Below are 14,876 nucleotides of genomic sequence, written 5' to 3' on the forward strand. Positions count from 1 at the left end.
AAGGCATGGAAAAATGGACTCCCACAGCAGACAGGGTTTTTCCTTCCTGCTCGCTCCTAGTGAGAGTGTCCTTCACCTTAGTTCCGAACAACGATGAACCATCAAAGGGGGCATTGGTGAACGTAGACTTGAAGGCCTCCACGAAATTGCACAGGCGCATCCAGGAGTGTCTCCTAAGAGGGACTCCGGAACCCGCTGCTCTACTCACTCCGTCGGCTACATATGAGATCAACCTCATGGAGGAGTTGGTACAGGAATTTAGGGTAGACATCTGTGCATTGATCTTCTGTGCCACGGCATCAAAAATGTTACCCTGTAGAGAATCTCCTAGCTCATTTAGGAGATCTCTCTGGAGCCTTGTAAAATGCATCAAGTAGTTCAGCGACCACAGTGTAAAGGCCGCTGAGGTAAACACATGCTTCCCATACCTGTCCATAGCCCGGGACTTCTTGTTAGGAGGATGGACGGTAGACGAAGTTTCAGCAAGTTCCTTCTTGGTGGCTGCTGCCACCACCATGGCATCTACTTTAGTTCATTCTTTAGTTAGATATTCCTTGTCAGTGGGGGCAGACAAAAACTTATTGGGTCTCCTAGGGACCGGTTCCACACAGTCAGGAGTTTCCCACATCTTTCGACAGACAAGATCTAGTAGCTCATCAAAAGGGGGAGAAACCCAAGAGGTGGATGGTTGAAACCCAAAAGCCTTCAGGAGCACAGACTCCTCATCAGAAGGGGATTTGAAGGGCCAGTCGCCTCTATGCTTCAAGATCTCCTGGATATCTGAAAAAGAGATATCTTCAGAAGACGACTTGGGGGACCCCTCTGACTCCTCGAGGTCGGTGTCCGACATGAAAGATTCATCCGGGGAGTCGAGGTGTTTCCTCTTACACAATCTCTTCTGGCTGGCTCCTCAGGTTCTGGGGAGATGTCAGAAAGTTGGGGACCACTCATGGAGGTATCCTGAGGCTTAGGGTCTCCGCTGCCCATGGATAGAGGGTGATCCGAAACTGACACCAGTGCTGGAGGGGGCAGAGTATCGGTGTGTAGGATGCAGCTGACGACCTGGCCAGCACGCTCCTCATAATCTCGAAGGCTGATCACCCCGGCTCCAAAGGCCGACTAACTGTAGAGGATACAGTAGTAGCCCTTGGTGCCTAGGAGATGATGAGGTATGAAGCAGATGTCGGGTCCAAACTCACTCGAGCCAAAGCACAGAGAGGAAGGCTCGGAACCGATGAAGATCGATCCGAGGCCTCCCCCTCGGGTCCGACTGGAGAACCGTGGACCCTCGACCCCGTGGACAGAGCCAAGGGGATCGGAGCAGAAATCTGAACCGAGAGGCCAGGCAAGGCTACTGGAACCGACCTAACGGCACCCGATAGAGCCGACAACTCTGGCTCCGAAGGCCGAGAAAGGCTTGGAGGAGGAGCAACAAAGGATGAAGAGGCCATAGGCCACGGAGCCGACTGGGTCGGAGCCGAAATCAATTTGGCCAACACCAATGACTGAAGCAGTTTCTTCACCACTCTATCAATGTCCTCATCGGAAAGGGTCCTGGAGGACCTGGAGGATATTGTTGGAGATCTGGATCTCCCTACAGAAGGGGACATGAATGAAGGAGAAACCGGTCGAATAACTGGAGACCAGCTCCGAACCAAAATATCCGTGACTGGCTCTGAAAGGCTGGGAGCCGATATGGACTTAGTCAAGATATTACCTTCTGTCGGCACCGAGGGCAATGGAACCGAAGAAAGAGAAGCTGTTCTAGCAACTTTCTCTGTTGGCTCCGACGAAACAGACGGAGCCGAAGAGCGCTTTTTAGAAGTCTTTTTGTCCTTTTTAGCTGGAGAGGATAAGGCACTGGAAGACTTAACCAAGTCTTCCTCAAAAGAGTGTTTAAGCAGTCCTTTCAAAATGAGCTTGTTCTTCCTCTCCTGTAGTACACGGGGACTGAAGGAATGACAAAACAAGCAGGACTCTTGGAGGTGAATAGACCCCAAGCAGTATATGCACACTGAGTGCTCATCAGTCAAAGACATTTTATTGTTGCATTCAACACACTTTTTAAAGCCTGAAGGCCTGTGTTCCTTAGAATCCTTGGACATGCTGAAAAGGAGAACACACACAGGTACAAAGTTATACGTACACACACTAGACCCAACTAAACCCTGCACGAGAAACAGAGCCTCTAACTAAAAACGGCCTAGTAACTGGCGGCAAAAAACTACAGGGAGGACTAGGTCCTCTAACTTAAATGGGCCTAGCCCAGGGAAACAAAGGCAGGATAGCACCACTAGTCAGACACGAAAACACTAAATGCTAACAGAATGGAGCACCAAACCAAAGACCACACAGAAGCAATGGGGAGGACTAGGTCCTCTAACTGAAACGGACCTAGCCCGTGGGGGGAAAGGAAATGAACGGATACCAAAACTGCCAACGACAAGGCCACAAAAACAGCAAGAGAAACAAAACAAAGGCAGTAAAACACCACTACCACACACACAGAGCTATGAAAATAGCTTTTTTGAGCAACAACTCAAAAGTTTATAAAAAGTTTATAAACAGTACACTTAGCCACGGCCAAAAGCGAGACCACGTCTAAGCGTAAGGAGCGGCAAACGAGATCTGGGGAATAGACCGGTTGCATGATGGGATACCTCTTAGCCATGAGCCAATTGAAGAATTTGAGCTAGAGTATGGCTGAGTCAGAGCCGAGGTCTGGCTTCGAGCCCACGGGTTAGAATGAAGGCGAGATTGGACTACATACATCAGAACTGTATACGATATCCATTATACTTCTATTAAGAAAAAGCTAGACAGGAGAGCTCTATTTTACTATTGAATAATATTGTGCAGTTTTACACTCAGACTGGACAACCCTTGTAATAATGGCTCAATTCCAGTGTTAAAAAGCACAAAGCCAAAGGCCATGCTTATCCATTTCCTAAAATGTATCAGGCATTATCTCATCACAAGGTATGCCCTTGGATAGTCACTGTTATGAAGCTGTATTTTAGAACTAGTATTACATTAATAAAATGTTTTAATAAATTACAACAAATGATGAAGAAAATATAATAATTAAGTGCCATAGTGATTCTTAGAAAAAATATTTTCTAGATTTTTGCAGCACTTTAAATACATTCATAAAAAATTAGAAACATCCAGAATTAAAACTGTAGATAAACAAAAATAAACTGCCCCTTCAATAGATACAACTCATTACAAAATTATACTTGAAATAGTTACATTTTTTATATAAGTCATGCATCTCAACTTCATTCTTAAAAGAAATACTCACACTTTCATTCTGGAAAGGGTTCAGAAAATTACCGCCCATTTCTCCATCATCCCTTGGAGTCCCAGGCTGATTACTTAGACTCAAGTTGCTAGGAGAGTTCTGTTTCAAAACAAAAACAATACATACACCCACTATGAAAACAAGAGTAAACTGCACAACAGATGTAAAACTTAACTAACATTAAAGCTGATTAAAAATGAAAACAGCTCAAGTATGCAGGCCACTAGAACATAATGTTGGTTGTAGGACATAAACCACTGTGATTATGCTCTGAATATGGGGAAAAGACAGGCTTGGTAAGCAACTTTTTGACATCACAAAAGCTTTCGTAGCGCAGACTGCCCTGAATACACTATTCCCTCGAGGTGGATTCCCTGACATTTCGGACAAACAACTCAAATAAAGTGGTTAGAATCACGAACCCACTCTATGTTATGCGCTAGTCATTAGCACTAGAGCATAATAGCAGCCAGTGCTGACACCACAGAGTAGCAAAGAGAAGGTTAACAGCTTTAAAAGCTGTTGAGACCTTTTTCTGTCAGACACAAAAAAGCAGAAGGCTGATAACAGCTGTTCATTCCTCAGAGACACTTCACTTATGCCCACTTTCTGTGTTGCAGCACTCAGCTTTCAAAGCCATAAAAAATGTTGTTCTCCTAAAAATGTTTCCAGCAAATGGTAGTACATGGAACAGATAAAGCTGCACTAGCTACAAAAAATTATGACTAAATTGCTCCATCATATCTCTTACGTGTTCTTGACATGGAAGCTATGATTCAACTCTAGAGCTTCTCTTTGCTCCACTCTAAACGTGAATTTCTTGACATATATGTCTTGAACACATAATAATTTAATTATAACTAGAACTTCAGTCATGATCCTCTAAAGTCTATTTGCAGTTGCGCACATAATTAATGTCTAGAAACTGCTATTTCATCATCATTAACCAGCAAACTTATAACGCGAGTATATAAAAATGCTATAGACAAAGTACAGTTGTGTACACTTACCATAAATGTAGATGTTCGAGTGTATTCACTGTTGCAGTCATCACACTTGGGTTATCTGCCTGCAGGTAGCCCTCAGTCGGCCCGAATTCCAGAGTCTTGGGATTTCTGCCTTGGATGCTGTCACTTCTTCCATGACGTCAGGTCGTCAGGGGTATAAAACAGGCAGCTGACACCATTTCATCAGTTTTTCTTGCCCCAGATGTCAGGAGCCCCCCAAATAGGAAGATAGTATATGGTGTGGAACATCACCAGTAAAAAGTAAGGGTCTACTTCACAATATCGCATGTTGAAAATACCGAATGGCTAAAACATCGAAAATGCTATACATCGAAAGTGTTGTTGCGGGATCATGGTACAGTGGGGATGAGAAAATTTGCTCTATCCTCACTGCAGTGCGATCTCGGAGTTGGTATATATAATTAGTGGCGGGTGTGGGGGGGATGCAGACCCCATAAGAACAGTTTTAATGTACGGCATTTTCGATGTTTTAGCCTTTCGATATTGTGATCTTTCGACAAGGTAATATAGATGCAAAAGTAAATACCACTGCCATAAAAAATGGTCATATAGAGGATAGGTAGAAAGGATAGAGAAAAACAGGGGGCTGGAGGGAGGGAAACCAGGACTGCAACAATGAATACACTCGAACATCTACATTTATGGTAAGTGTACACAACTGTACTATGTTCTTCATGTTTCACTGCTGCAGTCATCACACTTGGGTTGATTCCCAAAGCTGAGGAAGGGTGGAGGCAATCAAGAGGAGTTATGGCTGGCTAGCAGGCCTTGTAAGACTGCTGTTTCAAATCCAGCTCTGGATTTAGAAAAAAATAGGTAAGTGGTAATGCTTGGTGAAGGTGTGTACAGAACTCCAGGTTGCAGCTTCCGGAATGTCCCTGGTAGGGACTCCCCTGAGAAATGCTTTAGAGATGGAAGTAGCCCTAGTGGAATGTGTTCTGATCCCCTGTGGGGTAGGTTTTCCATGGTGCTTGTAGCAGAAATGGATGCAGTGTGCTATCCAATTGGAAATGGTTTGCTTTGAAATGGCCTTGCCCTCTGCCCCTGTAGCAAAGCTGACTAGTAGCTGGTCAGATTTTCTGAAAGATTTAGTCCTGTCAAGGTAGAACCTGAGCTATCTGTGCATGTCCAGGAGTGCAGGATCCTTTCCCCTTTATTCTGAGGATTAGGGAAAAGGTCGGGACATGGATGGCTTGGTTTAGAGCCACACTGGAGACCACCTTGGGCATAAAGGATGGGTTAGTCCTGAGGGAAACCTTGTAGGCATGGAAATAATGAAGGGTTCCACAGCCATTAGTGCCTGTAACTCGGACACTCTTCTAGCTGAGGTTATGGCTACAAGCAAGGCTGTTTTCCAAGAAAGGAATTTTAGTTCTGCTGAAGCCCCATGTTCAAAAGGGGGAAGCGTGAGCTTTTCCAGTACAAATTTAAGGTCCCAGGCAGGGGTGGGTGTTCTCCTAGGGGGCCTTAAGTTGTTAGCCCTTCTCAGGAACTGTTTGATGAGTGGGTGAGATAATAGAGGTGGCTCAGTATTATAATGAGCTGAGATGGCAGAGGAATGAATCTTAATGGAGGAGAAGGATAGACCTCTGTGGAGTAGCTCTGCTAGGTAATCAAGGATTTGAGGTAAGGAGGGTACAGCTGTGCCCTTTTCTTGAGATTGATTCCAAGAACAATATCTTTTCCACTTTTCAGCATTGGATTTCTTAGTACTAGGCCTTCCGGCTCAAGAATGACGTCCAGCACCTGTTTGCTGAGGGTTGCTTGTGCAGTATTCAGGGGATAAGCCAGGCTGTAAGGTTTAGAGTTTGCAGCTGGGGATGCAAAATCTGTCCCTCCTGCTGAGACAGCAGGAAGGTGTCTGATGAAGGTGCTGTTGTCAGACTGTGTAAGAGTGGGTACCAGTGCTGGCGTGGCCAGTCTGGGGCAATAATAATTGCCCTTGGGCTGTCCTGTCTGATCTTGGGTAGTACCTTTGAGAGGAGGGGCAGAGGGGGAAAGGTATAAATTGAGAGGTTTTCCCATTTGAAAGATAAGCCATCCACCTTCCAAGCTCTGCTGTGAGGGTTCCTGGTGCAACATTTGCTCAACAGATGGTTCTCGGGGGAGGCAAAGAGGTCCACCTCTGGTGTCCCCCACCTCTGGATTAGAAGGTTGAAGGTGTTGGGCTCCAATTTCCACTTGTGTGGGTCCAGGAGATTTCTGCTTACGTCGTTTGCCAGTGAATTCTGTTTGCCTGGCAGGAATAGAGCTTGTAGATGCACTTGGTTGCTCAAGCCTGTGTTCCACAGGGCCATGGCTAACCTGCAGAGTGGGTAAGAACGGGTCCCCCCCTGCTTGTTTATGTACCACATAACTGTGGTGTTGTCTGTTTTTATCAGCAGCTGTCCTGGAAGGATTAGGTATTTGAAGGCTGTCAGAACATACTGCTCAGCTAACATCTCTTTTTGATTGATGTGCAGGAGAATTTGTCCTGGGCTCCACTTGCCCTGAATGCATCTGCCTGCCATGTGAGTCCCCCATGCATAGTCTGATGCGTCTGTAGTCAGGATTTGGACGGCGAGGGGTTGAGTGAAAGGCAGTCCCTTGTTGTGGTTGCATACTTCTGCCCACCAAAGGAACTCTGCCCTTAGACAAGGAATGATAGGAATGACTGTTCCAGGTCCTCAGAATGTTGGCACCAAAGACTTTTTAAGTACCACTGAAGTTTCCTCATATGCAGTCTTGCAAATGGAATTAGCAGAATGCATGAGGCCATGAACCCTAGGGTTTGCAGTATTTTCCTTGCAGATAGATGGGTTTTGGTGGCCATTTGTTTAAGTAGTTGTTCAAATAGACCTGTTATTTTTTTTTTTGGAGTGAGAAATGCCATCTGGGAAGTTGTGTTCAAGGTTGCTCCCATGAATACAATTTTTGACTGGGCACCAGTTGTGATTTCTTTTCGTTGATGGTGTACCCCAATGAAGTTAGGAGTCTTTTTACAAATGCCAGGTGCTGAAGTAGCAATTCCTGACTGTCTGCCTGAATCAGGCAATCGTCCAAGTATGCGAAAATTTGGATATTTCTCTGCCTGCAGTATGCAATGGCTGGAGCCAGGCACTTTGTGAATACTCTGGGCGCAGTAGACAAGCCAAAGGGAAGTGCAGAGAACTGATAGTGCATAGAGCTTCCCCTGAAGCGTAGATATTTCCTGCAAGACTCCCTTATGGGGATGTGCAGATAAGCTTCTTTTATGTCTAGGGTGACTAACCAGGCATCCTTGGCTAGCATAGGGAGAAGCTGTTGCAGGGTAAGCATTTTGAATTTTGGGACCACCAGAAAAGTATTGATAATTGATAGATCCAGGACTGGGCACCAAGAGCCCTATTTTCTGGGCACCAGGAACAGTCTGGAGTAGAAACCCTGTTCCCTTTGTTCTACTGGAACAGGTTTAATGGCCCTGATATTGAGCAGGGAAAGTACTTGCTTTTGAGCCTCTTCACACAGGTATGGAGGAAGGTCTGGAAACCCGCTTGGGTTTCGCAATGAATGAAAGTAGAATCTGTACCCCCTGGGATACAATATTTCGAACCCATCTGTCCTGAGTAATGGACATCCAGTTTTTGGCATGAAGGGCAAGTTTCCCCCCTAGGGGTGCAAGTAGTTGGGCAGGGCTGGGAAGGATAATTGAAAAGTCATTGTGAACTTCTTCCATAAGGGGGTGGCTTACCACTCCCTGTTTTTGAGATGGGAGCACTCCATTGTTTAGATCTCTGCATACCCTGAAACTGTAGTCTTGGTGATCTGGTTCCCCTGGGTTTGGACTGAGAAGGCCTGGAAGGCGTTGGAAAGGACCAGTTTTTAGAAGGCCAATGCCTACTGAATCTAGGTGGCTGCACTTGTAAGAATTGTTTAACAGTTTGCATAGATTTAGCTTTTTATTCCATCTTTTTAAGAACCTCTTCTGCTTTGGTGCCAAACAAACAGTCCTAATTTAAAGGAGCGTCTAGTAATCTTGATTTGACATGGTCTGGCAAGGTTTGTTCCTTCAGCCAAGCATGCCTTCTCAGTACAGACCCAGTGACTGCAGCCCTGCAAGATGCTTCTAGGGCATCAAAGCCACACTGCAAAGTATGCTTACTAACTTGGTTTGCAGAATGCATTAACTCTTGTAAATCTTTATTTTCTGCACAATCTGGAAATAACACCATTTTTTGTTTAATTAGTTCCATAATATGTTGCTGGTACTTCAACATGTGAAACTGGCAATTCAGTGCCCTGATGGCAAGAGTTGCAGAGGTATATGCCTTCTTACCCCATCTGTCTAAAGCTCTGGAATCCCTGTCTGAAGGAGTAGGGTTTTTGACTGCAGTAACCTTAATACCTTTAGGTCCCTGGGAATGGTCTCTGGATCCGCAGTAAGATTCTTAAAGAGAAATTTGTGAGAATCAGGTACTTTGTAGCACCTGTTAGGTTTTCTAGGGGCCGGTGGTGAAGTGTCTGGAGTAAGACTGGATTCCATGAAGACATCATCTACAACATCCAGAACAGGGGGTATAGCTAGAGGCCTGTGCTGAGGCAACTCTAAAAATTCTCTGAGTCTCTTTTGGACTGAGGATAGTCCTGGTAATCCCAGCGGAAATGCTCTCAAAGTATGCAAGGTTTCAACAAAAGAAAAATCCCCTGCAGGGGAGGCAGAGGGAATGGATTCCTCTGCATCTGAATCCTCAATGATTGATAAGGGTATGTCCTGGTAATCAGAAGGGTCAGAGTCATCGGACTCTTGGTCTATAGAATCAGAAAGAAACTCAATCCTTTGTCTCTTATCAGGGGAAGGCTGGCTTCCCCTAATTAGGATGATAAGGTCTTCAGCCACTCTAACCATTTGTTTTTGTGGCATGGGAGCTTAAGCATGCACTTTGGTCGTCGGTTTTCTAGGTGTAGTGCGTACTCTGGGCCTGAGAAACTCAGGAGTTTTAGCTGAAAATGAAGTTGTCGGTTTAATGCGAACATCGGTAAGTAGGAATACACCCACAGAAGCTGGTGCTGCAATGCGGCTCTGGATCCATCCAAGGTAGAGACATCCGCAGGTTCCATAGTCGAAGAACCATCTCGCGGCATACCGGACTCTGAATGGGTCTCAGCAGAGCCTGCAAATCTGTAGAAGCAGGCATCAGGGGCTGCAAAGGCACCTCACTGAGTACCGGCGGACTGGCGACTAGCTTAATGGAAGCGTCGTCGGCAGATTTGGACCTGAGCAGTCTGTCTCTGTATTTATCTTTATGCTTTTTTGGAAGATCGGTAGTAGGATGGCTTATCGAAGCCATTTCGGAATATGGAGAACAAGAGCGAAAGAATTTAGTAACAAAAATAGCCCGACGACGAATGGTTCAGGCGTTAAACAAGGCACAAAACCAACAGCGAGGGACATCATGGTCTGGGCCTAAACAGGTGACGCAGTAAGAATGAAAATCTCTGTGAGGTATTTGCTTTCCACAGGCAAGAAAACTGTTAACTTTTTCTGACATCAGTTAGAGCAAGAAAAAAGAACCCCCAATGGGTACTTAGCTTTAGAAGACTTCAGTTTTGAAACTCGAAAAACTAAAATTTCAGGTAACGGCCGACTGGCACTTGCGAACTGCTTTTGCTTCAGGTTCCTTCTCGGCAAGAAAGATTGATGTAATGGCATCAGCTGCCTGTTTTATACCCCTGATGTCCTAACGTCATGGAAGAAGTGACAACATCCGACACAGAAATCCCAAGACTCTGGTATACGGGCCAACTGAGGGCTACCTGCAGGCAGATAACCCAAGTGTGATGACTGCAACAGTGAAACAAGAAGAACATATGCCATTGAGTAACCCAGGGCATTTACTATACTATATAGAGCTGTCAGTGTGTGTGTCTGTGTGTGTGTGAGTGTGTGAGTTTGTGAGTGTGTGTGTGTGTTTGCGTGCGCACATTGATACATAGAAAAGCTGGTACAGTTGACTGAAAAAGAGCTCATCAAACTGTATCATCTTTACATGAGTGAGATCATGATACAGCTGGTGGGGGGTGGATATGCCCTTTCTCCAATGTAGTGTGATCTCACAGTTGGTATATATATTTATATATTTAGTGGGGGATGCAACACTCTCCCTTGCAAAATAAAAGATGTTTTTTTCTTCTCTTGATGTTTTTAGACTTAACAATTTGGGTTCGATCCTTTGTAGTTCAGTGTCAAGACATTTTGTTGTAATGTCACACAATATATATATATATATATATATATATATATATATATATATATATATATATATATATATATATATATATAAATGTATGTATATACACTAGTTGACTGCCAACAAATTTACCACGTGGTTGAAAATGCAGACGTCGACACCGCACTATGCACGTGCCAAGAAACAGCCTTGGCACATGCAATTTCAAACTTAAAAAAAAAAAAAAAGGTAAAATATAGCACAGTCTCTGGGAAAGGCAAGTTCCTCTACCCATGGATTTCTGATCTCACACAACTGTCGATCAACTCTCTAGTCAATGAGCTACAGTTGACTAGACAGCTGTCAACCTTACCCACAACTCATATTTTCACTAAATACAGATACATGGTGCGGCGGTGGTGCTGCGGTAGCGTTATCGCCTCATAGCAAGACGTCCCATTCGATTCTCAGCTAGAGCGTCTTCTGTGTGGAGGCATATGTGAATGGGGCGTGCCTTCGTTGAAGGTTGTTCGTCAGGGTTGGTAACCCGGTACGTAAAAATCCACTACCCATCATTAGCGGACCGGAGTTCCGCTGTGGCGACCCCTAACCGGGAAAAGCCGAAAGACACAAACAAACAATAGATACATGGTACACGCACTCATATATATATATATATATATATATATATATATATATATATATATATATATATATATATACACACACACATACACACACACACACACAATGGATATATAAAGTGTACGCACCCCTGTTAGAATGCCAGGTTTTTGTCATATAAAAAAAATGAGACCACAATAAATCATTTCAAAACTTTTCCCACCTTTAATGTGACCTATAACCTGTAAAATTCAATTGAAAAACAAACTAATCTGTTAGGGAAAAAGTATAAAAAATAAAAAATGTACAATAAGCTGGTTGCATAAGTGTGCACACCCTTAAACTAATACTTTGTTAAAGCACCCTTTGATATAATTACAGCATTCAATCTACTTGGGTACCAAATATGGTATAGAAATCCAGAGAGAATATTTTTATTATTTTTTTTATTTACCCTTTTGTTGACCAGGTTAATCCCACTAGGCTAGTAGTCTCTTCTCAGGGGAGACACAAAGTAGTATTTATACTATTAGAGAAGTTTGGCAAGGGCATCAGGAAACCTCCCCTATTCTTTTCGATAGGTGCCGTGGTATCTTTTACATCCACTTGAGTTACTACCAATTCAGGTAGATAGGGCCTGTGTTTCACATCTCATACGAAGGATAACACACTCAGGAGTGAAGTACCCCCTTTATTTTGCACAGCAGTGTCAGCAAGCCATCGCCCTGGTGTGGGAATCGAACCCACACAGCTTCGGTACAAAGGCAAATATGTCCCCTGTTGTGCCACTGACTAAGCAATAACAACTGCCCTTTGATGTTAGGTACATCTTTAATAATGTAGGTTTAAAGGAATATTATCAATAGCACCACAGTATTAAGAAATCAAGTAAACAAAACCAGTACACACATAGAATGATGAATGGATCAATAGCACATCTTGTGCTCTGAGTGCCAAATAACGAGCAAATTGCTGAACTACAAAGCATGCCTACTGACAATGGAGTTAGGGATTTAGAAACATATTACAGTAACAGAAAACAGTTTTAAATATGGTACAGCGAATTTATAAGTAAGATACAATGAATAACTACAGCAGCTTGATACAGGTGATATGATGTACAACTGTTAAGTCATAAAACACTTGGTCAGTTAATGTAATATCCAACAGAATTTATTTTAAGAATAAAGGATATGGGTATGAGAGGAGGATAACCTACAGGAGTTATGAAGTATAACAGAAAAGTAGGAAGCGAAAACAAGAGAGCAGTGAGACAGGAATTTCAAAGATTATGATACAGAAAAAAAAAACAAACAGTTATAACAAGGCAATAGGAACCGGGCTGGTATCCAAAGATAAAGTAAGTGAATTGGATGAGCATCATGTACACTGTCTGGTACACCTCTGGGATCTGCCATGATTCACAGACATGAATCACTGTTGCCCATTGGCATACAACCCACATTATGGTTTCTTGAACTGTACACGGCAGCCCATAAGACAGGGGGTAGCCAGAAGTGATACAAGATAGCATTTTGCTATGTGGTCATATAGGCCAATATTTTTTCTGAAGCATGAGGGTTAATTTTGAGGAATTAAAAAATACAACTGGTCTCAACAAAATAAATGCATGATATCTGAACAAAGAGGAACACTTTCAGGTGCACAATGTTATCATTCATTACTTCACCCTCCAGTTACTAGTTCATTATGAATAGGGTGTATGTATATATATATATATATATATATATATATATATATATATATATATATATATATATATATATATATATACACACACACACACACACACACACGGGAAACACAGAGAAATGTCAACTTATCCACATTGTTACACGCTAATTTAAATAAGGACATCAAATAGGGCAAATGTGTTAAAATAAGACATACAAAATGCATATAACTACATAATAAAACTAATAATAAATTGTCCTTACTTCTACAGAAATACAGCAAGCCTACAATAGCTATTACTGGCTTGCATCTCTTAAAAAGGCAAAGACAGTGAAGGTTAACTTTCTCTCTGGTGCCAGGACCCACAGGGTCACTAGGTTATTTAGGTCCCTTCACCCTAAGTAGATGCATACTCACAGGGTCACTAGGTTATTTAGGTCCCTTCACCCTAAGTAGATGTATGGCAAGGCCACTGTGCATTTGAGAGTGAATGACTTCAGATATACCTCCTTGTCATATGAAGATGGACAAGATGGAACTCTCAAAATATGCATCTGAAATTGATGTGAAACTGGTAGACAACAGTATCCTACCATCACCAAGAATGATGTCACAACACAAACAAAAGATAACTGACATCATTTGTTGGTTTACCTATAGGTTTATCACTAAAGGAATCCAATATATATCAGCTTGAAGTGGGATGATTGACAACTCTGGTTGCTTTGCTCAGGATGGCCACACCACTCACCACATGGCTTCCATATATTGGCCTAGACTTTTCCTCACCCATAGCACCATTGTTTAGGCAAGGTCAACCTGCTCAAATTACCTATATAGCCAATCAAATCAAAACAATTGAAAGAAAATATTGTTCAATGCTTGAAGCCTAAACAAGAAGTTGCACTCCTTACAGGTATTCTTACTTGAAAATACAAATATCTGCACAGTTACTGACACATGGTTTCAGAACAGTGGCAGCATCCCTGTAACGCAGGGTTTCGGTGTCCACCGCTCTTTCAGCCCCAACAAGGAAAATTACAGTGTTACTGGAGAAGGTGTACCTGTGTTCCTGAGAAGCTATCTTACCTCCAGACTTTTAAACCAGGACAATGACCTTGAACTCCTCCCTATGCTTTTCAAGGTAAATAGAACCCTATACCATATCATAGCCAACTACCAAACCCCCACCATGTCACCTGCAGCCCTCAGCTCACTGATGACCTGATGAAATTTAAGTGCCATTCTTACCTTGATTACCCTACCTTACACACTGCCACATCTGTGGATAATTTCTATGCCCACCTCAAACCATGCATCGAGGCATCTGTCACCATAAGTCATAAATACAATGACAAATTCAAGAATAAACCTGTGTGGTAGAACCCTAGTATATACAAACTATACAATAAGAGGCAGAAACAGAAAATCCAGATATATGTTGATCTATAGACAGACATTTCTTTGACTATTGATAGACTGGAAAAATTGTGCTGAAACACTTTTTGTCAATTTACAAAAAAAAGAAGTTATGTACTCACCATAACGTTCCATCTGAGTAGTTGTACTTCATTTGTCTTCAACCTGTGGATTACGGATCCATATCGGATCCAAGCCGGCAACTTTTACTAGCATCAGCTCCGATCTCCAAACTCCTCCCTTTACCCATAATCCACCTCCACTGCCTTCCATCCCCAGATCGAGTTTGCTGAACCTTATACTGAGAACCTGACCTGAAAAAATTCACTTATGACCTATACTGCAGCCCGTAGGCTGACCATATGCCAAGGTCCAGGGGAAGGAGGGGGAGATGGCTGAAGACAAATGAAGTACAACTATTCAGATGGAACGTTATGGTGAGTACATAACTTCTTTATCTGAAGTAGTTTACTTCATTTGGTCTTCAACCTGTAGGACAGAGTCCCCAGCTACTAAAACTCCTGGGAGGCCCTCATGGAAGGATATTCCAGAGCACCGCGGAACCAAAGGATGCTCTCCTTCTGGAAGTTAAATCCAATTTGTAATGGGAAATAAACGTAT

At 43.1% G+C, this 14,876-nt stretch overlaps 1 protein-coding gene across 3 annotated transcripts in view; it reads right to left on the reverse strand.

Annotated features, from left to right (window-relative positions):
* The window catches only part of SSBP2 (single stranded DNA binding protein 2), a 1,934,337-nt gene that overhangs the window by 60,042 nt on the left and 1,859,419 nt on the right, over positions 1-14,876 (reverse strand). For all 3 annotated transcript variants that reach the window (XM_044064241.1, XM_044064242.1, XM_044064244.1), the window contains exon 16: positions 3,305-3,403. In XM_044064241.1, coding sequence (XP_043920176.1) covers positions 3,305-3,403 — 99 coding nt within the window. The remainder of the gene's footprint in view (positions 1-3,304; positions 3,404-14,876) is intronic.

Source organism: Protopterus annectens, chromosome 2.part2 (assembly GCF_019279795.1).
Source record: "Protopterus annectens isolate FY-2018-M chromosome 2.part2, PAN1.0, whole genome shotgun sequence".
Lineage (NCBI taxonomy): Eukaryota > Metazoa > Chordata > Ceratodontiformes > Protopteridae > Protopterus > Protopterus annectens.